This window comes from Phyllostomus discolor, chromosome 10, assembly GCF_004126475.2.
Source record: "Phyllostomus discolor isolate MPI-MPIP mPhyDis1 chromosome 10, mPhyDis1.pri.v3, whole genome shotgun sequence".
Classification (NCBI taxonomy): Eukaryota; Metazoa; Chordata; class Mammalia; order Chiroptera; family Phyllostomidae; genus Phyllostomus; species Phyllostomus discolor.
This window is the reverse complement of record NC_040912.2, coordinates 35,299,907-35,327,079: the sequence shown is the minus strand read 5'-3', so window position 1 is coordinate 35,327,079 and position 27,173 is coordinate 35,299,907. Positions and strand designations below refer to the sequence as shown.

The following is a 27,173-nucleotide window of genomic DNA, read 5'->3' as shown; positions in this document are numbered from 1 at the left end:
CTCATGAAATTTTCCTCTGTCTAAAGTGCCTTTACTCTCGCATCTCTGCTTAAGGAAATGTTGCTCATCCTCCCCTCCCACAGAAAGTTTCATATATAAAATATGAACAATTGGTCCACCAGAGCCCTTCCTAGGAAGTGCATATTGTTCTTAAGAAATGCCTTAGTGTGAAGGGTGAGTGCATTGCATGCCTTAGGATCAGCTGCAGAAACAGAAACCCAAAATATAATGCAGCAAGAAGATAAAAGATTCCCTCCATGGCATGTAATATCTGGGGCACAGTCAGTCAAGAACAGGCAGAGGGATCCCATCGTATCAGCCCATCTCGTAGCTCCACTATTCCTGTTGCCCTTATCTGCATAGTTCAAGATTACTTGTTACCACCACATCCACATTCCAGACAGAAGGAAGAAGGAAAAATGAAAAGGAGGGCAGGCTCATTTCTTTAAAAAAAAAACAAAACCCAGATTGCAGGACACATCAGCTCTGTTTGCAACACATTGTCCAGAGTGATAGTCATACAAGTATCCTGGCTGCACAGGAGGCTAATAAAATGTTCTTGGCACTCATATATTCTACTATTACTATAGAATGAGGAAAGAACAAGTATAGCAAACAGTAGTAGCCCCCCCCCATGAGTAAGATCAACCATATGAACAAAAGCACTATTTATAAACAAGAAGAGGCATTGGCTTTGCTCCTGAGAGGTGAGAGAGAGAGAGTAGGAGAGGAGCGAGAGGAGCCAAGAGAATGGCGGCAGGCTATGACTCCCCTCTGAAATTTTTAACTCTGTTATAAAGCCCCTCCATTCTTGGAATGTGAAGCTCTGTGGTAACTAAGGAAAAAAACTTGATTTTTTAAAGCAAAATAAAATGTATACCTGGATGCAAGAATTAAAGGAAGAGAAAATCATGAGAGTGTAAAACCCTGAGAATGTCAGGATGACTATTGAAAGCTTTCAACGTGACTGGACTTTGGAATCGGGCCTTTCAGGCAACCATACATTGTTCATGAGACAGGAGTTAGGAAGCCCTATCTGACATTGAGTACCACAGCAGTTCCTTTTAAAATTCACAATTTTAAAAAAGGGGGAGAGGGTGTGCTAGAAGCAGGATTATGCATAGTTAAAAAAAAAAACATGGTTTTTAAAAAAATTAGTGTAGAGTTTCTAATTATGCTACTTATAGCATCCATAAAATTAGCAATTTGAGAGAGCTTTTAGTTCAGCTTAACATAGTGTTAGTTTTAGCAACTGAAAATAGACATGAAGTATGAATCACTTTCTTAACTCAAATGTAGGCTAAATGTAACCATCAGACATTTTAAGAATTTCACCTAAATTCCTTCTCAGTCACATTTCATGTACTGACACTGAGACATCATCAGTAAGGGAAACAGGATGAACTGGCCAATTTCTTCAAGAGAGTCCAAATGGACTACAGTTTATAATGTTAATGGAAATGGCACAGCAGATGGACAACTGTGTACTTCTGATACATTGCAAATGCCTGATTACAAAATAATTCATTGATGAATAGGCCTCATCACTAGTAGAAGCTCTCATGGAATGTTTATGTAGAACCAAATAAACCTAAACCAAGAGTCACTGAGAGAACTCTGTGTAAGCTTCCAGCTGTCATTTTTCACAGAAAATGATTGTTCAGATGTTAACCAGGTATAACACAAGAAGGCCCCCCTAGAAGAAATTCTTTGTTGATCAAATTAGTTCTGCCCTTGCTATGTAAGCTGTGACAGAACAAAAGTTGAAAATGTTTGGTCAACTAAGAAATGCAGAACAGGACTCTGTCCTATTTGAATTACTGGTGGGTACTTCAATTTTCTGCCCAGATGTTCAGGTAACCTCTATGTTACTAATTACTAACATGCAGAATTCCGGTAATTTCTATGGACATTTCACATTATTAGTAATATAATAAATATGGGAATGTCTATTATACTCAGACAACATTCCTTTTCTGCACACACCATAGCTTGCAAGTGCTTTTGTCAGTAATATTTTAAAATATGTAGAAAGAAATATGTGACAATTTTTTTCAGATTCTATCACAAATATTTTCCAAAATCATAATCTTTTTAATCCCTTTAGAATCCTGTGAAAAGACTCAACATTTCTGATTTGTGCCAATTACCACTTTGGTCCCCTATTAACGCTGTCTTGTCTTTCCATCACTGCAAAAGACTCAGAGAGACACTCCGCTTCCAGCCTTTTGGGGCCCAGAGGCACCCCTGTAGTCTTGGAATGCACTCTGCTGAGTGCTTGTTTCCTAGAAAAACAGGTAATTTCCGGATACATGTTTCCTCCAATTTCCATTACCTATGGTTCAACATTGTAAATTGGAATTCCAGTCCTGGGTATTCATTCTATGTCTCCAAAATTCCAAAATCTATCACACACACAAAAAAGAGAAAGATAATGAACTATAGCATATATACATACTTTGGGCAAACTTGTACTAATTACAGAAAATAAAGTGCCACTTACTATAACTGTTATATGCCAATTATTCCTCTGGTATAACATTTTTAAGCTGTTAATGGGTTGCTGTTCCTTCTAGCACATTCTCCCCCACCATAAAGGCAGCTTTGATAGCTTTCTCTTTTTTTTTAAGATTGTATTTATTTATTTTTAGAGAGAGTGGAAGAAAGGGAGAGAAAATTGATTGGCTGCCTCTCACACATGCTCCAGCCAGGGCCAGGCCCCCAACCCAGTCATGTACCTTGACTGGAGATCGAACCAATGACCTTTCACTTTGCAGAATGATGCTCAAGCAACTGAGCCTCACCAGTCAGGGCTGATAGTTTTCTACCCACTGCCTCAGAGGAAGAACATACATACTCTTTTGATAGAATAAGAAAGTAAATTTTTAATGGATTTTTATACATTCATATGTGATAATATTGAAATCCAGAACTTTTTATCTTTAACAGCCAGAAACAATGGAGGGGACACAAAAAGGTTTTGGAGATTCTAAAACCTTTCATTTAAAATCTAAGAAAAGGGACTTGACCACCTAGATCAGAGTTTATGTGATGAACCAGAGTACAGGAAGAATGCTGATACTATAAGAGCAGTTTTCACAACCAAAAGGAAATAAAAATTTTGACAAGCTAACAAGTGCTAGTAGGTACCTGAGAAAGGCTTCCCGCATGCTACTCCCTACTTGCAGTGAAAATCCCAGGTCAGGGGAGAGAAAGGAATAGCAACCCCAGATAAATCTGTGGGGATCCCAAAGAAGAAGGGAGTGCTTTCTTTCCAGGGTTTAGTCCAAAAGATTCCATGTTCTGCTTAGCTAATGCTGAAAAAAATAATTCTAAAATACAGTGGCTTTAAACATGAACAGTCATTTTATTATTGTTCATAGTTCCCGTGGATCAGGATGTGGGGAAAGGCCTATGTGCTGGTCTGGCATGTCTTCGCAGATAATGGCTGGAGCTGTAACCAGGGATGGATGATGTCCACGAATCCATTCCAAATGCACAGCCCAAGCCCAATGCCCTTGAGTGTGGGCTGGCCTTAGGGTTTCACGTCTAACAAATAGAATAAAAGTAACAATGTATAACCTCTAAAACTAGGTCACAAAAGACAGCGCTGTTCCCTCTTTTATTGTTGGATCACTTGCTCTTTGGGAAGCCAGTTGCTGTACTGTGAGAACACGCAAGCAACCCTATGAAAAGTCTCACATGGTAGGAATTGAGGCCTCCAGCCAACAGCCAGGGATAGAGCCTTGTGCCAGCAGCCATGTGGGTGAGTCCTAGATGTTGGAAATAGATCTTCCAGTCTCAGTCAAGCCTTTGGACGATGAAGCCCCAGCTCACATCTTGATTGAAAACTTCAGGAGAGTCCCTAAACCAATCATCCAACTAAGCCACTCTTGAATCCCTAAGCCACAGAAACTGTGAGGTAATGAGTACTTGCTGCTTTAAGCTACTGCATTTTGAAGTAATTTGTTATATGGCAATGGACAACTAATCTGGGTGCAAGGCCAGGAGCTCCCCAGCCATGCTCCATGCTTCTCTTTTCCTATGGTCTCAAGGCCTGTCCATGTGGTTTTCTGAATGGGCCAGTTTGGGCTTTCTGGCAGGAATGTAGCTACACTGTTTACATCACAGGTGACAAACACAAGGCCCGCAGGCTGAATCCAGACCTCCACCTTGTTTTATCCCACCCGGCACCTTGTTTCTACCCAGGGGCAACACCAAGCTCCTTGCCCCTAGTTAAGGAGTAGTTACATTTCTACAGTCCTAAAATTACATTCAGCCCTTTGAAGGCAACTGTGAGGCTGATGTGGCCCTTGGTTAAAATGAATTTGACACCCCTGCTGTAGGCTAATGACTCCTAACTTTATAACTCTGCTAATCAACTATACTATTCAAATCCCCTATTGGGTGTGGCACTTGGCTTAAATGTGGAAGACTTGCAGTGCAGAGGATTGTATTTTCCAAAGATGGCTGCAACAGTATTTTCCATCCAATGTGCTCTTCATACATACAACTTTGACATTCCTCCCATCAAGGGTTAGAGGTATAGGACCTCTCCTCTTGAAACCTGACAGCTGTGGTGGCTATTTTAACCAACAGAGGATGCAGGAAATGGTGTTGTGTGACTGTGGAAAATAAGTCATAAAAGGCATCTCAGGTACCAAGTAAAGCAACCACCATATAAGCCACGGTGTTGAACTCATTTTCACCAGGGGCTGTATCAGCCTTGCGGTTGCCTTCAAAGGGCTGAAATAATTTTAGGACTGTATAAACGTAACTACTCCTTAACTGTTAAGGAGCTGAAATTACATTCAGCCATTTGAAGGCAACCACAAGGCTGATGTGGCCTTTGGTGAAAATGAGCTTGACGCCCCTGCTCTAGGCCATAAAACACTTTGCCCAGAAAAACGAAAACAGACCAGTTTCCAAGAAGGAGTTACAAAGAAACAAAAAACTTAAAAAACAGTGGAACTTATATTTCTTTCTATACCTATCAGGAATAGACTAACATTTTGAAAGGCGTTTATATTTTTATTATTTAATTTTTAAGTATATTTTTCTTAAGATTTTATTTATTTATTTTTAGACAGAGGGGAAGGGAGGGAGAAAGAAAGAGAGAGAAACATCAGTGTGTGGTTGCCTCTCTCATGCTCCCTCCTGAGGACCAGGCCTGCAACCCAGGCATGTGCCCTGATTGTGAGTCAATCCCATGACCTTTTGGTTTGCAGGCCAGCACTCAATCCACTGAGCCACACCAGCCAGGGCTTAAGCATATTTTATTAATTATGCTATTACAGTTGTCCCATTCTTTTTTTTCCCCTTTATCCCCCTCCACCTGTGTGTTGCAACCATTCAAGGCCTAACAGGTTCATGGTATTTGGGCAAACAGAAGAATATTCACAGAGCTGTGGGGATGTCTGACATGCCTTTATTCACAGGTGGGTGAACCACACACGCTGCACGCTGCATGCCCCCCTGCTTTGCCATGTCTCTGCCTGGCACCCATCATGACCCTTGCTCCCCAGCATGGCACCCAGCATGGAGTCCCTACTGGCCTAAGTACTGGAGGCAAACAAAACCGACTTCAAACCAGAAAATTATATAACATAGCATAACCACGCATGTGATCCCACTTCTTGTTATGGGAACAATTTCCAGATCCAGTCTCAAGGCTGTGAGAACACTATTTATCAGACCCCTCCAAGGCTGTGGGAACACTGCTTCCCTTAGTTACCCAGACACCTGGGTAAGGAGGCCAGAATGCCTTCACTTACCCTACAGCCTTTTACCTACATTCCCTCCAGCATCCCCCCCACCCTTAGTTCATGTCCATGGGTTATACACATAAGTTCTTTGGCTTCTCTATTTTATGGCTCCCTGTCTATTTTATGCCTACCAGTTATGCTTCTTCCCTGTATCTTTTCCCCTAATCTCCCCCTCTCCCTCTCCACTGATATCCCTCCATGTGACTCCATTTCTGTGATTCTGTTCCTGTCTAGTTGTTTGCTTAGTTTGTTTTTGTTTCTTAAGATTCAGTTGTTGATAGTTGTGAGCTTGTTGTCATTTTTATCTTCATAGTTTTGATCCTCTTCTTTTTCTTAGGTAAGTCCTTTTAACATTTCATATAATAAGGGCTTGGTGATAATGAACTCCTTTAACTTGACCTTATCTGGGAAGCACTTTATCTGCCCTTTCATTCTAAATGATAGCTTTGCTGGATAGAGTAATCTTGGATGGAGGTCCCTGCTTTTCATGACTTTGAATACTTCTCTCCAGCCCCTTCTTGCCTGCAAAGTTTCTTTTAAGAAATCAGCTGATAGTCTAATGGGAACTCCTTTGCAGGTAACTGTCTCCTTTTCTCTTGCTACTTTTAAGATTGTCTCCTTATCTTCAACCTTGGCTAATGTAATTATGATGTGTCTTGGTGTGTTCCTCTTTGGGTCAAACTTCTTTGGGACTCTCTGGGCTTCCTGGACTTGTATGTCTATTTTCTTTGCCAGATTGGGGGAGTTCTCCCTTATTATTTTTCCAAATCAGTTTTCAATTTCTTGCTCTTCCTCTTCTTCTGGCACCCCTGTGATTTGGATGTTGGAACATTTAAAGCTGTCCTGGAGGTTTTTAAGACTCTTCTCATTTTCTGAATTCTTGTTTCTTCATTCTGTTCTGGTCAAATGTTTATTTCTTCCTTTTGTTCCAAATCATTTATTTAAATCCTGGCTTCCTTCCCTTCACTGTTGGTTCCCTGAATATTTTTCATTATTTTGCTTTGTATTGCCTTCACTTCTTCCTTTATTTTGCAGCCATACTCAATTATTTCTGTGAGGATCCTGATTACAGGTGTTGTGAACACTGCATCTGATAGGTTGGCTATCTCCTCATTGCTTAGTTCTTTTCCTGGGATTTTGATCTGCTCTTTCATTTGAGCCATATTTCTTTGTCTCAGCACACCTGTTATGCTGTAAGGGGCCTTAGGTATTCATCAAGGTGGGGAAACCCACCTTACTAGGTTGTTGCACTGTATCTGGGGAAGGGGCCAGAGAGGCAATGATGCCGCTTGTTTGGCTCTTGCTCGAGTTTTCAGTCACTTCCCCCACTCCCCACAAGCAGATTGTGCCCTTTCAGGTGCTGATTCCCAAATGGGAGGGCTTGTGTACATTGTGGGATCTTCTGAGCACCCCCAACAAACTCTCCTGTGAGTCTAGGAGTTTCTCCTGCTGCCACAACCTCCACATATTTTTATAGCCAGAGGTTTTGAGGCTTTAGTTTCCCATGCTGGAACCCTGGGTTGTGCAGTCTGTTCACTTCCCAGTTGTTCCTCCTGGGTTATCTGCACGCAAATGTGGGATATCCTGGTCCACCATCTGCCACCTTGTCACCCGTCCTTGCCTCCTCGGCTTCCCATCTCCACCATTCCTACAGGTCTGGATGAATGTTCCTTTAACTCCTTGGTTGTCAGACTTCCATACAGTTTGATTTTCTGGCAGTTCTGGTTGTTTTTTTGTTTTTTAATTAGTTGTTATCCTTCTTTTGGCTGTGTGAGGAAATGAAGCATATCTACCTATGCCTCCATCTTGGCTGTGCTAATCTGTCCTTTCATTTGGGCCATATTTCTTTGTCTCAGTGCACCTGTTACATTATAAGAAGCAGAGGCTTAGGTATTCCCCAGGCAGGGCAATCCACTTTGTCGAGTTGTGACACTGTATGTGGGGGAGAGGTCAGTGAGGGAACAATGCCACTTGCTCAGCTCTTGCCCACTTTCAAGAAACTGGCAGTTTCTTCCACCACCATAACCTCCACAGGTTTTTACAGCCAGAGGTTCTGAGGATTTATTTCCCCACACTGGAACCCTGGGTTGCACAGAGGAAGTGCAGAGGAAGCAAAGTGTATTTACCTATCCCTCCCTCTTGGCCAGAACTCCTTGAAAGGTAGTTTAAAATAAGTTTTTAAAAATCTATCAACAGACTACCTGTTAGTTATTGTTATTTAAATATAAATCTTAACATAGTAAAGAAAATGTTTATATCCAATCCTCTTCACTGAATAGAATTCACGGAATAGAATTGTTGCCCTTACAAATCCTATTCAAAAGTCAAATAATATAGGTGTCCTGCAAGCATTCAAGAGCAGGCAGTTTCACATGGGATTCAGGCAGATGGAAAAATATACGTGGAGCTGATGCGATATCTGACATGCCTTTATTCTGGGGTGGGGCAATCCATGTGCACCACAAGCTGAGAGCTGCACCTCGGGAGGTCCCAGCTCACTTATATACTAAGTGCACACAAAGCCAGCAAGGCGCCAATACTGACCTTCAGGTATATAACAGAGGTTCATTCTATGAATGCAGGCCCCTACTCAAGGTTATATGAACACTGCTAAGTTATGTTTGTCCGGACATCCAGGTGAGGGAGCCTGACTGACTCCATTTTACCTGTAACAGGAAAGTCTCTTTCCTGCTTTTCATTATTTGTAGTTATGATAGGTAAAGACAAATAATATCTGATATATATCTGATATTTTGAGCACTTACTACTTGTCATATACTGTTCAAACTGCTTTGATTAAGCCAGACTAATGAATATTGGTCCATCATTCCTAATATTTGCAATTTAGATTAATCTGATATTAGGTGATTTGATTCATATTTTGTCTTAGTCCCTTATTAGATTGTTAATCATGAGCAAGTTTTTATGGACAATTTCAATAACTTAGTAAATTGTTACTTTAACCAAGACTTTTTTATACAAAGACACATGGAAAAACACTATTCCAATGTACGCTTCTCCACTAGAATGAACCTTGAGGGCAGAGACTTTGTTTCTCTTGATCTCTGCCATATTCCCTGTTTCTGGAATAATGCTCTGGAAGATCTTCTGAATAAAAGGAATGAAAGAGTATCACAAATGTGCAAACTTAAGGAAACAAGAAAGATTACACAGGCTCCTTGATTCTTTGTCACAGCATATTCTTCTCAAGGGAATTAGATGTTCATCACATAAAAGAGAAGGGGCTTAATCAATGACAAGTCTTTAAATGCTAGCAGACTTTTCATACTTGCATTTCAAAGCATAATCTCTTTGGTTTTATTATTGTTGATGCTTGGCATTGGTCTACCATAGCATATCACTAACAAATTCAAGCCACAGAACTCCCATCTGCTATTGAAGCTACAACTCTGGAAAGAAAAAAAAAAAAAAATCTTGCTGAATAGGGACATCTGCTGGTTAAAATGCAGTGTTTCTATCCTTAAAATACTACATCTAGATAAAAAAAGAGATTTGGGCAATAAAGTTTTGAGTAACACAGAGAACATGTGACACTGTGTAATCTCCTTCCATTAGAGCAGTAATAAAAGGTTTCCCAAATAGTGATGCTATTTGAAAAAAATAACTAAGCTGTCCTATAATCAGTAACTATTGCCAAAGAATGGAAATGGCTAGCTCCCTGGTTTTCTGATTTAAGATACTTAATTATCTTTGATCTCATTAAACATTTAAGAGTCTACTAAGTTAAAGTACTGTGCCATACGCTGGCAAACTGAATCTATCAGACAAGGCAGAGGTGACAGGTGGCCCAGCCATCTCTGGCATGTGCTAATCTCCAGCCTTAGAGGAGTGGACTTAAACTCAATGCCTGTGAGAGACTGAGCCTACCATTTACCAACACTGTACCCTTACCATTTTATAAATATTATATAGGCCAGTTGCTTTCTGCAAATATACTCCCATATTAGCTGAAAAAATGCCCTGCCATCTCTCGCCCCTACTGTGGAGATTTCTTCTCATCTTTCCAGTCTGTGCTCAAACATCTTCTCAGAAAACCCTGTTCTCAACTCCCTATGTAAAACTCACTTCCATAGCACTTAATTTGTATCCTTCTTAGAACATACAAAAATTGGCAATTATTTATTGATTTACTAATATACTGTCTCTCTCCCTTCTACATCAGGATATAAAGGAATAGGCCTTTGAATCTAGGTTCAGACATACTCCCAATTTTAGTAAAGTAATTCAACTGTATTGCTTTGCAACAAAAAAATTTCAAGGACAGAATGAAAACTTGATCCTCATCTGCTGGGATTATCTGGTTTTAGCTCTCTACTCCCATAACTGAAGAGGAACTGATTTTTTACAATGTTTCATTAGTAGGTATCGGTAAAGCTCCATTGCAAAAAACAAAGAAGTGAAGAGCGTATGGAGAGATAATGAACAGGCTGAAAATTTAAAAGAAGTGTGGAGATGAGACACGGAGAGCAGAAAAAGTGTTATAAGGGGGAGTGTCATAAATCCCAGAAAAAAGCCTAGAAAAGGAATTTGAGACAGAAGAGGACCTGGAAGAGCCCGGCGTGTGGGACTAACTCCAGACAGTTTGTTCATTCCTCTACCAGCATAGGGATCCCCATCAGCTCTCTGGAAGTTCTGGAAGGCCTCCCAGTGTATACCCGTCATCTGTATTAACAGGATACAGAGACTGTGTAGAAAGAAAATTAACTACTCAGCAACTGTATTTTTCATTTACTTTGAACAAAAGCCTTTACAAACATCACTTTTTTCTGAATCGCACCACCCAGGATACGAGACACTCATGAAACAACAGAACCTACTTGTCAGTATTTGTAAGATTTTTTTATATTAATATATCATTCTTTCATAAAATAAAGGTAGTTGCATCAATATTTTATCACTAATGAAGTTCATAAAAGTGTAATAAAAAATCTGGAATCCAACAGTTAATTACAACTAGCTAATGCAGCAAATATCATGACTCTGCTATAAATACTTTGTTAATATATAATAACTTCTATTTGGGATAGAACAAATTCCCATGATTTTTTTACATAATATTTAATTCCCAATTAAATAAATCCTAGGAAAATATTTAAAATTGTATGCATTCCCTAGTGACTAAGTAGTGAGGTAGGGATAACCTAGAAGTATAACTGCAGAAAATTGCCCTAGGATTCAAATGTTATGGATAATCTTAAATTGATATGCAAATTATGATATGTAGCTGTTATTAAAAATAGATTTATTTTTCTCTTTTATTATTAAAAAAACCCACAAATCGGCAAACGCCAATCTGTCCTGTCTACGAGCTTGGTTTTTTGTTTCTTTGTTTTTGATTCCACAGATAGGAGAGATCATACAGTATGCGTCTTTCTCTGCCTGACTTATTTCACTTAATATAGTAACCTCTGAGTCCACCCATATTATAGCAAATCACAAGTTCATTCTTTTTATGGCTGAATAATATTCCATTCCACATATATACCACATCTTCTTTATTTGTTCATCCACTGGTAAACACTTAGATTATTTCCATATCTTAGCTATTGTAAATAATGTTGCAATGAATATATGAAAGCAGTTATCATTTTGAGTTAGTGTTTTGTATTCTTCCCGTTAAATACTCAGAAGTGGAAGTGCTGGATCCTATGGTAGTTCTACTTTTAATTTTTTGAGAAACCACTGTACTGTTTTCCATAGTGGTTGCACCAATTTACATTCCACCAACAGAGCACAAGTGTTTCATTTTCTCCACATCCTCACCAACAGTTGTTAATTCTTGTCTGTTTTATTACAGCCATTTTAACAGGTGTGAGCTGACATCTCATTGTGGTTTTGGTTTGCATTTCTCTGATGATTAATGATGTTATGCATTTCATCATGTTGGCCATCTGTATATGTCTTATATGGAAAAATGTCTACTCACATCTTCTGCCTATTTTAAAATTAGATTGTTTGGGGAGGTTTGTTACTGAGTTGAATGAGTTCTTTATATATTTTGGATATTAGCCCCTTATCAGATATGATTTGCAAATATTTTCCCACATTCAGTAGGCTGCCTTTTCATTTTGTTAATGGTTTCCTTTGCTGTGCAGTTTTTTTTAGTTTGAGGTAGTCCCTCTTGTCAATTTTGCTTCTGTTGTTTTTGCTTTTGGTGTCAAAAATCATCACAAAGACCTATGTCAAGGAGCTTACTGCCTATGTTTCCTTCCCAGAGTTTTATGGTTTCAAGTCTTATGTTCAAGTTTTTAATCCATTTTGAGTTCATTATTGTGTGTGGTTTAAAGCAGTAGTCCAGTTTCATTTTTTTGCATGTTGACTACCCAATTTTCCCAACACCATTTATTAAAGAGACTGTCCTTTTCCAGTCATATATTCTTGGCTCCTTTGTAATAAATTAGTTGACTGTATATGCATTCTTTCTAGGTTTTCTATTCCAAAGATCTATGTGTATGTTTTTATGCAAATATATTGTTTGAATTGCTATAGCTTTGTAATATAGTCTGAAATCAAGGAACCTAATGCCTATAGCTATGTTCATTTTTCTAAAAATTGATTAGGCTACTTGGGATCTTTTGAGGTTCCATACAAATCTTAGAATTGCTTGTTCTATTTCTGTGAAAAGTATCATTAGAATTTTTTAAAGATTTTATTTATTTACTTTTAGAGAGAGGGAGACGAGGGAGAAAGAGGGGGGAGAAACAGCAATGTGTGAGAGATACATCCAATCGGTTGCCTCTCTCACCCCCCCAACTTAGGACCTGGCCTGTAACCCAGGCATGTGCCCTGACTGGGAATCGAACCAGCAACCTTTCATTTTGCAGGCTGGCACTCAATCCACTGAGCCACACTAGCCAGGGTTCATTAGAATTTTTATAGAGATTCCATTAAATCTGTATATTGTTTGGATGTATGAACATTTCAACAATATTGATTTTTTTGGTTCATGAGTGCAGAATATCTTCTATTTATTTGTGTTTTCTTCCATTTCTTTCATTATTGGTTTATATTTTTCAATATACAGGTTTTTCACTTCCTTGGTTAACTTTATTCCAAGTATTTTTATGCTTTTTAATGCAATTGTGTATAGGATTGTTTTCTTCTCTGTTTTTATTAGTGTATAGAAAGCACCAGATTTTTGTGTATTTTGTAGTCTGCAACACAACATAATTCATTAATTAGTTTTGCTTTTTGATGAAGCCTTTAGGGAACATATGTACCAGCTGCAAATAGTTTTACTTCTTCCTTTCCAATTTGGATACCTTTTATTTCTTTTTCTTGCCTAATTGTTCTCTGGCCAGGACTTCCAACACCATAGTGAATAAAAGTGGTGAAAGTGAGCATACTTGTCTTGTTCCTGAACTCAGAGAAAAGCTTTTAGCTTTTTACCGTTGAGTATGACGTTAGCTGTGGGCTTGTTGTATATGGCCTTTATTAAATTGAGGTACATTTCCTCTGTACTCAGTTAAGTTTTTATCATAAAAGGATGCTGAATTTACTTTTTTAAATTATGTATTAAATCAATGTTAAAATACATTGTCCTCCCCAAGGAAATACCAACAGACCTTGGGAAAAGGTAGTAATGATACTCATTAGAAAGGGAGAATTATGAGAATGCAAATGACTTTTTTAGGGAATTAACTGCAGTGTGCAGGCTGACCTAAGATTTTGCAGAAGAGAATGGGCGGCCGGACGATAATTTAGATATTGCTCTATTAGCCATAGTGAAAAGAATCCTATATGGTTATGCTATATGCAAACTGTGGCTAACTTTCCAGTCGTTAGGAACCACTTTCTCATTAATGATAATACTTTCATACATAGGATTATTATTTCATTACAACTGCTCTCTGTAGTAGTTTAATTGCTTTTCTGTGTCAGGAAGTTTCCATTTTTCTGTGCTTAACACATGTCAGGCTCTGTACAAAGCATGTTGAAATCATTGTTCTGGAAGATAAATTTTATTATCCCATTTTCAAAAGCAAATAATGCTTTAGAGAGGTTGAAGCACCATGTTTACTACTAGCAATGAAGTCAAGATTCACACTCGGGTCTGACTCCAACAACTATACCACAACACTGTCCCGTGGTTTTGCTTACATATTACTTATATACTCATTAAAACATTGAATGATGTATGTCATAACCACAATAGGATACAGAAAGTACCATAAATTGTTAATAAAGTTAGATGCAATCAAATGCTATTTCTGGGAATTATTTTTGAAAATTGGTCAAACATGTGCACCTTCCATTTCAGTTTCGGCTCTGGAAACTGGTTCTATTACTTTGCTTGCATTACAAAGACCATTTGCCAAAGTGAATTTTATCAACTGCAGAAGTTCAGATCATAGGCTCTAGAGCTGAGGCTTCCATTCTGACTCTTCCATTTACTTGCTGTGTGCCCTCGGACATATTCCTTCACTTCTTTTTGGGTCCTGTCTAAAACAGGATTCATTTGTAATAACTGTACTCATGCATTTGGCAACTGCAAACATTAATGAGTTTAATACATGTAAAGCACTTAGTTGACCTCACATTGTCCAAATTCAGTCTTATTTAAGCTCGTTCATACTTCCCTTCGTTTCAAAAATAGACTTTTTTTTAGAGCAGTTTAAGATTTACTACAAAGTTCAAGGGAAGGTACAGGTATTTTCTATATATACTTACCCCCTACCCATGCCACAAGACACATGCACAGCCTCCCCATTATCAGCAATCCCCACCAGAGTGGTATATTTGTTACAAATAGTGAACCAACATTGACACATCATTAACACTCAAGTCCATAGTTTACAATAGGGTTCATTATTGGTTTGGTGCATTCTATGGGTTTTGATAAATGTATAATGGTTTGTATCTACCATTAGGGATCATACAGAATCATTTCACAACCTTAAAAATCCTGTGCTCTACCTGTTTCTCTCTGTCCAGCCCCAAACCCTGGCACCTACTGATCTTTTCACTGTCTCCTTAGTTTTGCCCTTTCCAGAATGTCATATAGTTAGAATTATACAGTAACTTTTTCAGAATGACTTCTTTCACTTAGTGATATGCAGTTAAGTTTCCTCCATGTTTTTTCATGGCTTGATAGTCTGTTTTTTTAAGCACTGGCTAGTATTCCATTGTATTTATAAATGCACCACAATTCATCCATTTAACTCCTGAAGCACGTCTTTGTTGCACTCAAGCTTTGCCAATTATGAATATAGTTGCCAATGTTCAGGTTTTTACGTAGACATAAGTTTTCAACTCATTCGCCTAAATACCTAGGAGTGTGACTGCTGGACTATATGGTAAGAACGTGTTTAGTTTTATAAGAAACTGCCAAACCGTCTTCCAAAGTGGCTGTAGCATTTTGCATTACCACTACCAACAAATGAGCACTCCTGTACTCACTAGCACTTGGTGGTGTCATTGTTCTGAATTTTAGCATTTTAATAATTGTATAATGCTATCTCATTGTTGCCTAAGCATTTTTTTCTGAAATGCATTTATGATTGAGAAACGTACCCCCAAGGAATAGAAGGGTAATGTAGACTACTGGTGAAACTGTACATCTGTCTTAAAATCGAAACATTTTTCTAATCCCGTATCGGGATATAGTTTGCTCCTCCCCCCATCCCAATGTTTTTTTAATGAATTAGTCTCACTTCCACCAAGTCTTTTTTTTTTTTTCTGATCAAAGAAGGCTTTTCTTTCTTTTTCTAAGGTTTTATTCACTTATTTTTAGAAAGAGAGGAAGGGAGGGAGAAAGAGGAGAAAAACATGGATATGTAGTTGTCTCTCACGTGGCCCCCCCAACTGGGGACCTGGCCCACAACCCAGGTATGTGCCCTGACTGAGAATCCAACCCGATGACCCTTTGGTTCACAGCCCACGCTCAATTCACTGAGCTACACCAGACAGGGCTTTCACCAACTCTTTCAACTAAACTTCGTATTCAAAGGAAACCAGGTTGCATAGATTAAAAAAAAGATAAAATAATACAGGAAAACAAGTCACCAAGTACTAACTTCATTAGTTATTTAAGACCAATTTAGATGTATGCATTCACATTCTTGATAGCCTCCATCTGACTTTTAAAACAAATAGTGACTGCATTCCCATAGTGACAATGTAGGGTGCGTGCATCTACACATAATTGTTGGATGCAATTTGTATTAGCGAAGTCTAACTTTTGAACTCCTGTCATCCCAGTTGACAAAAGCAGAGCACAGTAAGTCTAGTTTTATAAACAAGTAAAATGAGGTCAGAATCATAGAGCTGTAACAGGGTTCAGACCACTCAATCTTCTGATTTTCAAAGCCCTGTAACTCTAAAAACAAAATCTTTGCCAGGGTTTCACGAAGTTTCCTAAATGCTGGCCTGGGGGTGGGGTCCGACTATTAGTGTTCTCTAAGATCTTCCCAGATACAAAACCAGCCAGCGTAGAGAAGTAGTTTAAGACGACTGACTGTGCACTACAGAATAGCATCTTCCAACACTCAGGATGCATTTCCCCAAGAATTGCATTGCATCACACGCCCAAACAGGTTACATCTGATTTTAACCGTCTCAGGCAAAGCAGACCAAGTGTGTAGTGACACACACACAATTCCAGGCTTTCTTCTGCATTCAGACCCCGCTTTCAAGCAGTTCCTACCCGCCGCTCCCTCCACTACAAGCCCCGGGGAATTATGAAACTCGGTCGCGCGCGGAGCCCAGGTTTCTCCAAAACCAGAAGGACAACAGTTGCGCCAAAATATACATATATGATCTATCATCAGCAGCGGAATAATCCGTATAGAAATTTCCTAGCAGAAGGAGTGGAAGACAACAGCAGACCACAACCAGCGTTACAAAGACCTGGCCTTGAAGCTCCAAAAATTTGGGATCATTATTCCTGCAACAAACCGCGATCTTTTTTCGCGCTCCCACTCGGACGGAAGTGATGTAGTATCTGGCTCGCAGGGCCGTCCCAAAGGAGAGGAGAGCGGGAGGGGGAGCGTGCGGGGGCTGGGGGCGGGGCGCGGCCGTAGCTCTGTTTCCGGTGGCTTGTCGCGTCCGCTTACTCTAGCTGCAGCCACTCTTGCCCGTGGTTGCTTCCTCCATCCTGGTATTTTTTGGAGCCTTCATCCTGGTTCTTCCAAAGTGCCCGGACCCAAAACAGGAAGTAAGTGCGATGGAACCTTCAGGTTCCAACCGCCGCCAGGGCCGCTCCGCCCAGTGGAGTCTGTCCGGCCCCCTTGCTGCCCGCCTGCTCCCACCGGCCGGCGCTAGCTGCCGGCCCCCGGGCACCGCGGGCGGGGTCGCTGCTGGGCCTTCGTGACGCTGAAGCTGCCATCCCCGCACGCTCAGGCCAGGGCCTCCCTCTCGGGGCTGGGCCTGTGGTGCTGGCTCGGGCTGCAGAGTAGGGTAACGAGCGGCCGCCAATGCAGAGCAGTCCTGCGGGGGCGGAAAATGGCGGCGGCTTTGGAGGAGCTAAATGGCGCCGGGACCCCTGGGGGTGGGGTGGGCCGGGCCGGGATCTTCGGTAGAGAATTGGGCCCGGGAATGCGGAAAGTGACGAAGCCTTCCTTGCTCCCTGTGGTGTTCTCTTTTTTCTTTTTCTTTTCTTCTTGTTACCTTTTTGTTTGTATAATGTGGTTCAGTGAAGAAGAGGTGGGTCTCGCCCCACCCACCTTGATTTTTTCCCCCCTTGTTTGCGTCTTAGATTCTTCTCCCATCATTTTAGATTCACGGTCGCTCGGCTGTTCACGGCCCAGGCAGAGGGACTCGGGGTTACTGGTCGAACTGTCTCTGTCAGCCTGAGTCTCTTTTGAAAAAAGGAGGGACATGGGCTGGTTGCGGGAAGACAGTCCTAACCCACCAGAGAACCGTAATATGCGTTGACAGATAATAATTGTCAAGATCTGCCCAAGTTCTGAGGAAGCTTTTAAATTTTTTAAATCTGTGTCCTTTAAAACAGACTTTAAATATCTCTTAGGGACGTAGAATGTTTTTAGCCCAGGCTCCGGCATAGATTTGAAAAGAGTGTCCCAATGCCTTCCTGTGCAGTTGGATGATGATACAGCATATGTTTTTTAATAAAAATAATCGATGTAGGTAAGGAGAGGGTGATAATATTATCCAGGACTCCCTTTCCCTGATTGAATTTGGAAATTCGGTTTCAATGTATGGTTGTTTTTTTCCTAACTTGATTCATCGTCGAGTACCTCATTTCTGACAGTAGGCGAGGCTTCGTGTTGGGACATCCGACAACGTGCGTATTCTGTAGGATTACTTTCTAATCATTGTTAAAGCTTAGAATAATACCCGTTGTAATTTTTTCCATTTGTAATTTTTCTTTATTTTTTGCTAATGATTATACCTTTAATTCTTGTGATACAATTAACCACTTAGACCTTTTAAGATCCAGTCCTAGTAAGAAAATACTCTTCGTTGTGTTTTACAAATAAAATCTGTTTTTCGTTTTCAGTTATGGATTGTCATATTTTTTTTCGTTACTTGAGCTTATTTGAGCTGGTTTTAGATTTGTGTTTCAAATAACTTTGTATTGTTATTATTTTGTACTTTGAGCAATTTGCCACCACTTTAATGGTTATAGACTCTGGTGATCATACATCAAAAACTCAGCTTTTTACTATTATGTTGTAGCAGTGTTAAGATTTTTTATTATAGTAGGTTAAGATTTGGAAATTTAGTTAAGATTTAGGGGAAAAATTAAAGTTACATTTCTTAACATTACAAAAACTGTCAGACTGCATTTTTAAAAAATAAAATAAATAGGCTGTGTGGTATGAAAATAAACTTTTTTCTTTATTCATAAGGGATAAAAAATAGTTTGATCCTTTCTGGAAAAGGCATTATTAGTTTTGGGGAAAAGTGCATTTTATATTTTGTAGTTATTTTATCTCATTTTAACTCCCATATATTAAGTGCTTTTATTTGCCACCAAACAAATTTCATTTTATTTTTTACTATTATAGTTGATAGGCTCATCCCAAAATGTGATGGGGGGGGGGGGGTGGACGACTGATCTAGACCTGCATATTCAGAGTGAATCTCTTTAATTGATTGCAGTTGAGCTAGATGGTGGAGTCAAAATGCTTGCACTATCTTCATCAACAGTTAATCAGTAAGTACTGGGCATTGCATACATAACTTAGAACTTTAACTCCATACTTGAAGCAATTATATGAATAAATATATGCTATGTAAACATTTTTCTCTGGGTGTCCAGGTTTTACAAGTATTCTGAGGGGAAGCATTCAAAAAGGTTTTGGAGTTAGGAGTTGGGCTTTGAAGGGAGAGCATGGCTAGGAGATGGTTAATGGTAGACAGTTATATCAAAGTAAAATAGGTGTCCACTTAAGTTGTTGTTCTCTGTTTAAGATGGAGAAAGGTTACCTCATCTCACTTCAAGGCGGATATTTGTCAGGCTACATAGATGTTACTAGTATTGAAATAAGAACAACAAAACTAGTCCTTACCTTCCCCCATGTAATGCTTATCTTTATACTCATTTCATTTATCTCTCCAAGATCTACAGATCTCAGTTTTTATTAATGTTGTAATGAATCTGTCCTAAAAGTAGCATCTTGTCATTTTGAACAGTTGCTTTTGTCATGCTCCTTTAAGTACATTGGTTTAACACTTGTGAAAATAAATAAGATAATGTGAAACAAATATCCTTAGGGATTCACAGCCAGGCACATAAATGTTAAACTATTAAGGGGTTGGGAAATGTTTTTGAAAGTGTGTGTTCCTAGCTGGCGTAGCTCAGTGGATTGAGCTCAAGCTGTGAACCAAAGTGTCGCAGGTTCGATTCCTAGTCAGGGCACATGCCTGGGTTGCAGGCCATGGCCCCCAGCAACCACACATTGATGTTCCTGTCTCTCTTTCTCGCTCCCCTCCCTCTCTAAAAATAAATAAATAAAATCTTTAAAAAAAAAAAAAAAGAAAGTGTGTGTTGTGAAGACATCAAAACTTCAGAACAGTCGTTGCTGGTGCGGTTCAGTGGATTGAGTGCAAACTCTTGAACCGAAGGGTCACAGATTCTTTGATTCCCAGTTTAGGGCACATGCCTGGATTGCAAGCCAGGTCCCCAGAAAGGGGTGCGAGGGGCAACCACACATTGATATTTCTTTCCCTCCCTTCCTCCCTTCCCCTCTCTATTTATTTATTTTTAGAGAGGGAAGGGAGGGAGGGAGAAAGAGAGAAACATCAATGTGCGGTTGCTGGGGGCTGTGGCCTACAACCCAGGCATGTGCCCTGACTGGGAATCAAATCTGCGATGCTTTGGTTCGCAGCCTGCGCTCAATCCACTGAGCTACACCAGCCAGGGCTAAATAAATCTCTTAAAAATTCTTGAACAGCAATAAAGTATAGGAAGAGTTCCATTTTAAATATATAGAAGCTGCCTATTTAATACTTTATACTGGGAGTTGTTAGCCACCCTTCTCAAAATGGAGTTTTCATACTCAATTTTATCACTGTCACATTAGCACTTTATTTTTCCATAAAAAAAGGATTCCCTATTATTCTGAATGCTTTGCAGTTTCAGCTCCAAATCTCTTCCTATCCCCAAATGATATGAAATGACCTGAGAAAATGATGAACCTATTGCTGTGTTAACTATAAAATACAGATAGTTAAAAAGAGTGGCATTTGTTTGCTTTCGTATCATTTGTCCCCCTTTTTCATGTTTTTTCCTTTTGTGAAGAGAATTCTTATAATAAAAATCAAACATAGGTTTTGTTTTGCTTTGATTGATTCCATAAAGGTAAACAATAAATTGAAATGAAAAAACTTGTTTATCAAGTCTATGTTTTTTTAAGTTGGTGGAGAGAGAACCCATCCTGTGACTGGATACCAGAAATAAGTCAGGAAAAAGGACACTGAAGAGCCCTTTATGAATGATGTGGGTTTTGTTTGGAACATTACCCCCACCCTGCCACCCCATTTTTTCCTGTCATTTTGGTTATGTACGGTGTTGTGTTGTCTACCCATGCTTCGAAGCACCAAGCTGTCAAAGCTAATCTTTATTTAACTACCATCAGGTGTTAATAGCAAAAGAAATGCTCATTAGGTTTATGTACTGCCTATGGGTATTTTAATGTCTGTTGAAGAAGTAAATGCACTTTAAAAATCAACTTCAGTGTAAATCAAAGGACTATAGTGATAATTTGATGTATTTTCTTGAAAGATCTGATCCTGCTCTGCATAAAGTGCTCAGTTTTAAATTAGTGAAACTGTAAAATGTAGCCAACTATACACACTATAAGTTCACAAACCATTTACTGGGTGAAAAATAACATTCTTGGTTTTTAATAAACAATATGATTATATTGCCAAGCAGATATAAAATGCTACTCCTTGTAATACTGCCAAGTAATTCTCTCTAATAATGATATTTTCAATTGTTGATAATTGAAATCAACACCTTAAGCAATTAAAATCTATAATAAACTCCATTGACATCTTTATTGACTTTTCATGGTGTACAGTCGTAGTTTACCATCTTAAAACCAAGTCATAATGATCATTAATTAGGTACCTTAATTCAGTATGCTTTATGTTCATTTATAGCTCTGCTTCTTAGACTTCCACAAAGTATACCGAAGAAAAAATCCCCTGGGACCATATTCCAAAACATTCAATTTCAAGTATGACATGTCCCCCATTCCTATCTTGAATAAAATCAATATTCAGGGTTTATTTTGGGGTTTTTTTGGCATCCCTCTGTGTAACCCAGTTTCAGGATCTATCTGGTTAGTGAAGAGTTTCATTCTTTAAAAATAAAAATATCCTAAAACATTTTTTAGATTTTTTCATTATATGTTACTAAGGAAAATCCCCTTACAACCACTTTCTAAGGTATTATATGCAGTGATAGGCATAATGGTCAATATGGAGTTTTTATAGCAAGCCCTCAAACAAAAATGTTCAGTAACAGGTTAATGATTAGGTAAATTTAGCTATGTATCCACTAAAAATGCTGTGGAAGAGTGGGTAGTAAGTATAGAAAATCCTCTTAATAAAGTAAGTGCAAAAACAGTTGTAAAAGATGTGACAATAGGATCTCATTATTGTAAAAACAACTGAAAATAGAAATGTTAATACGTGGGAAAAAAAGATGAGAGTCCTGATGGGTGTGGCTCCATTGGTTTGGCATTAACCTGCAAAGCAAAAGGTCGCTGGTTCTGCCACTGGTCTGGGCACGTGCCTGGGTTGTGGTTTTGGTCCCTGGTCACATGGTACAAGAAGCAACCAATCAACGTTTCTCTCAGCAATATTCTTCTCCCTTCCCTCCCTAATAACAACTAAAATCTTTAAAAAAAAAAAAAAAGACTTGGGAGGTACCACAAAAAAGTTACAGAGGAATATGAATTTTCTGATAATAATATTGGGTCAAGAAAAAAGACATCTGAAGACTAAATGTGTTCTCACTGTCTTAGTTGAACTATTCTGGAAACTTTGCCTCTTAACTAGTGGTTCTCAATTCTTAACCCATCCAATAAAATTCTGGTACTGTATGTTGTGTATCTTGTGTGATTTCCCTTATAAAAGTATCTTAGAATAGTGAGTGTTTTTCACAGCATGTAGTTTCATCCCATCTTTCAGTGTAGAATCAATTCCAAGCATCTAGGATTAGCAAACGTGCCTGTGCTTCTCATGATCTTGACTAACAGACTCTACCCTTGTACTAGTATTGTGTTTGGGAAGTGATACTAATTTATCTACAGAAGTAGTCCCATAATTAGGAAGAAATGTCAACTTTTCATGGTTCTAGTTTTTAGACCTTTGTTACTTAATTGCCTAGGAAATCAGAACAATTACTGTAGATGGAGATACAGTCTAAAATAATCCACTGAATAAAGACTTTACATCAATGGAGTAGGAATGGTGAATGATGCAGTATTAATTTCTTAGCATTAAATGCTGTGTTAAGTAACATCTAAGAGTTCTTTTTGTTATTTAAATAGTGTCATCTTGTTCATTGAGCACTATAAATGAAGACTGTTTCTCATTTAAATGTGAGCATAAGTACTCCATTATAAATGTTTTGTACCATGTTTCGGGTATTTCCTTGATTTTATAGAGTGTTTCTGGGTTAAGTTTTGGCTTAAGGGAAGCTGTGGCTGGATCTTCTATTCAGACCAGTGAAACTTCCCTATCAGCCATAAGGCTGTTGTGCTTTCTTATAATCTGTGTGTTCATTGGAGCAGCACTCTTAATTTCCTTCAAGAACCTTCCCATTACATTCCTAACTTAGCTAACTTTGGTAGGAGAGGCCTAGCTTTTGTCCTTTCTCAGCTTGCAACATGCCACCCTCACTAACCTTAGTCATTTCTAAGTTTTTTGGATTTAAAGATGGAGACATACCTGCTACACTTTTTTCCTTTGAACACTTAGCAGCCGTTGTAGAGGTTAGTAATTGTCCTCATTTCAATATTGTGTCCCTGAATAGGGAGGCCTGAGGAGAGGGAAAAGGGGGGGGAACACCCAGGTGGTGGAACAGTCAGAACACACATTTATCGATTAAGTTTGCTCTCTTATCATGGTACACTTGATGGCACCCCAGAAACAATTCAGTAGTAACATTAGAGATCACTGATTACAGATCACCATAACAAATATAATAATGAAAAGGTTTGAAACATTTCAAGAATTACCACAATGCGACACTGACCTGAAGTAAACATATTACTGTTGGCAAAAATGGCACCGATCAAATTGCTCAACATAGTCACCACAAACCTTGTTTTCTTTTGTTTTTGTTTTTTTTTAAGAGCAGTATCTACGAAATATAATAAAACAAGATACGCCTGTATTTGGTATGATTTGGTGGTTATTTTCTGGGTCTGGGAATGCTAAAAAGAATGTTCATGTAAATTAATGGTAATTGTTTTTCTGCTTTTACACCACTTTAGCTTACTAAAGGTTGCATAGGAACCCTCTACTTGCACATAGCAGGGTAACAACTGTACTTTCTTTCATCTGGCTATTTCATATTCCTTTTTCCGTGTTCTACTTTCTCACCATGTCTTCTCTGATCCACCTTTATTATTCCCCCCAAAGTTTTAGATTGGCTTGGGTCCCAAGATGACATTAATTAAATGCTAAACCAGTAACCATTTTGCACCTATCAAATGAGCAGTCATGCTGTTTTTTGCTTTGCAGTGTCTTCTTAAATAAAAATACTGGCAAGGCTACCAGGAGTAGAGTTTACACATCAGTGATTGAGATATAAATTTATGCATCTTTCTGGAGAATAGATGGTAATATGACTTAAGACTTCATTTATTTTCATGTTCTTTGATCTAACTTTCACTGATACTGTTTAAGGAAATAGAGTGTATAAGTGTTTCAGTATGTTTTAAGGAAATGAAAAATTGGGAAATATCCAGTGATAGAGTAACTGGTAAATAATGTTACATTTTTTTTTGCGCAGTGTAAGTTTTAAACCATACAGAAAATTTCAGTTAAATATCCATCTTGGTTTCCTTCACACATCTCAGTATGAATGAATTCTAAAAAACTGGACATAAAATTGCTTATCCACTATAGTCTCTCTCACAGCCATACACCAAAGACGGTGAACTCTGGTTTTGGTAAATTTATAAATGATTTTAGGGTTTGTATTTTTTTAACATTAAATTTCTGTCTTCTGCCGTAGATATACAAACCAGCTTTTTAAAAAAATCGATGGGTCAAATAAGAACAACATGAAATACAATAGCTGACTGAAGGTTTCTCCAGCAAGACCTATACCTTTTTCACTGCAGACTTACGTACAGCAATTCTCAAATAATAACCATCCTGGAGAGGTGTTATTAGAATACTCCAAAAATTGGAATTTTAATCCTTAGTTTCTGCTGAAACATCCTTCAACCTCAAATCTCAATGAGTGTGCTTTTGAACTTTTGGTTGACTCTTTGGGATGAGGATGAGAAGGTTGTTAAAAGAAACCTTCAAAACCCAATCATTTCAGACTTTAAAAGTTCCATGTTTCATTTAAAAGCTTGCTTGTAAGTGACCTTTTCTAGCCTGTTTGGGACCCCCACCCCCTCCACACAGATCCCTAGTCAGTGTTGTTCACAGATACCATATTTTTAACACTTTGAGATGCAATATGGTATGTAAAGAGCAGTGTTTTGGTTTTTTTCTTTTTGAATTTTTATAAGAGTTTATTTGAGCCAAATTGATGACATATGGAAGGAGCAAGATGTCAGTTGCTCCCAGGTGTTAATTATTACAAAGAACAGATAATGGTGCCCAGTCCAATATGGCTTGCTTGGTTAGGCGTCATCCCACAAAGGAAAAGGTTCAGCTCCCAGTCAGGGGACACTTCCAGACAGGCAACCAATGGATGTTTCCTCTCTTTCTTCCTCCCTTCTCCTCTAGTAAATAATGAAGGAAGGAAAAAATACTGGTAATATTTATGGTAATGTATTGATGTACCCCCTGGGTCATGTTACGTGTACCTAAGTCTATAGTTCATAGAACCACTAGCATAGTTCAACCTATTTGCAAAAATGTTTGACCGTCTGATGAGGGGCAACTGGGTTGAGAAACTGCCCTTGAAATTGACTCAATGGGTATAGGGATCTCATCCTTTCTGCTTTTCATTGGGAATGCTTTTAGAGGCTGATTTCCTAAAGGTAAACCTATGAATTCTGGTTTTGTCATTTCTCTGGTTGACAAAGCACAGAATCTAGGGTGTAATCAGCATACCGCTAGCATACACGTGTTCTTACAAGCCTTACTATGTAATGCTGTTACTTTTTCAGTGCTGCAGCAGTAGGAGCACGGGGCAGAAACAGTCCGGATAACATGAAAGTGATGCTGGTGGCTAAGGGAAGGCGACTTGTTTCTGTGGGAAGGGATATAGCTGATCCATCTGTTTTCTAGGTAAGCCTGCCTCTGTTCTAAAGACCTCTCCTCATGATTTATACATTTTAATCATGACCAGATCATGATTTCCATTTATATTTAATTTGGGAATGGCATCTTTATCATTGTAAAATAAATGATATCCTTTTAAAACAGTAATTTGTACAGTAAAACTTTTGTGAATCACTGGGTCTTCACCATATAAATGTTAATTGATTCTAAGTTTTTCTGCGTAAGGAAAATGTATTTGTGTAAATGGCATGTATATGAACACACTAATATCTTGTGTATAGGAGCCAAATAAATAATGAGTGATTAATACACATCAAGGCTTATGTCTTTTATTATGGTAATTGGTAAAAAATTATGTGGATAAGACCAAAATTAAGTATTGAAGCAAGAACTTCATTGAACATTGTAAGGTAAGCCTGAAGACTTCAACCAGGCCATGGATTGTAATTCAATAAATTTCTCCCTGTCAACCATGAATACTATATTCTATGACTGATCATTCAGTCTAAATAAAAGGAAAAATATTACATGTGGAAAATAGCTTAAACAAAAACAGTTCTCTTTCACAAGAAGGCCTACCTCCATCTCTGTGAGAAAAGCAGTTTGGTTAGTGATGGCTGCATGAACTTGCTTGATATTAATGAAAAAAACTTTTTAAGAAGAATTATTTAGTGTTTCTACCTGTCAGATAATAACAGCTTAAATGTAAAGAGTGTTTTAGAGAAGCAGTTCTTAGATTGAGATGAAAGCTTTGATGAATCTTCTAAAGAATCAGAAGTTAAAACATTTAAATGTATCACAGAGCTACCAATAAAAAATAAAGTGGTGAGACTTGCTGAGGTGACAGACAGCTTTTGTTGCATGTGGTAAAGACCAACTCTTAAAAAAGTGAATACTGTAGGTTTTTAGTTAGTAATAACAGTCAATTCTTATAGATTATATTCTAAATAATGAGTATAAACTTTTAAAAACCACTGCTTGAAATCTAAACTGTTACTGCAATTTCACATAAAAAACACTGTAGGCAAATACAAATCGTGGATTTTTCGCCGGGGGAGGGGGAGAGAAGTGGGGGAAATTAGAGGCCACTTTAATGTTCTTATTTGGAAATAATTTTTAAAATTCTAATCTGAAATCTGTTCTCACACAGATTTGAGTATGAGCACAGTTGAAGAGGATTCTGACACAGTGACAGTAGAAACTGTGAACTCTGTAACTTTGACTCGAGATACAGACGGGAACCTCATTCTTCACTGCCCTCAGAATGGTAAGAGAACTCGCAGGCATAATTGTGAATCTTTGTGGATTTCTCAATTTTATGTCACCTTTGACCTTTATTATGGAGATAGACAGTTTAGGACAGTAGTAAAGGGGGTTATCCCTTTAGATCATGAATTAATCATAATTTGTATTTTTTATTTTTGTATTTTTAAGAGCTTTTGATATATTTTTTAATTTACCATAAATTTTAACCTTTTATGAATAGCTACTTTA

General features: G+C 38.4%; 1 protein-coding gene and 1 long non-coding RNA gene across 3 annotated transcripts in view; one reads left to right on the top strand and one right to left on the bottom strand.

Annotated features, from left to right (window-relative positions):
- Positions 1-1,416: 1,416 nt before the first annotated feature.
- LOC118497076 lies at positions 1,417-26,946 on the bottom strand. 2 transcript variants are annotated; one of them, XR_004899629.1, is made up of 3 exons: positions 26,826-26,946; positions 23,157-25,681; positions 1,417-2,405 (listed from the first exon to the last, which is right to left on the bottom strand). It is a non-coding gene; the product is annotated as an uncharacterized LOC118497076 (long non-coding RNA). The 2 variants fall into 2 exon arrangements; XR_004899630.1 differs by lacking the exon at positions 1,417-2,405 and having other exon boundaries at positions 22,043-23,247; positions 24,546-25,681.
- The window catches only part of DMTF1 (cyclin D binding myb like transcription factor 1), a 31,053-nt gene continuing 29,444 nt past the window's right edge, over positions 25,565-27,173 (top strand). The window contains 2 exon segments of the mRNA XM_028526167.2: positions 25,565-25,685; positions 26,830-26,946. Coding sequence (XP_028381968.2) covers positions 26,838-26,946 — 109 coding nt within the window. The 5' untranslated portion in view covers positions 25,565-25,685; positions 26,830-26,837.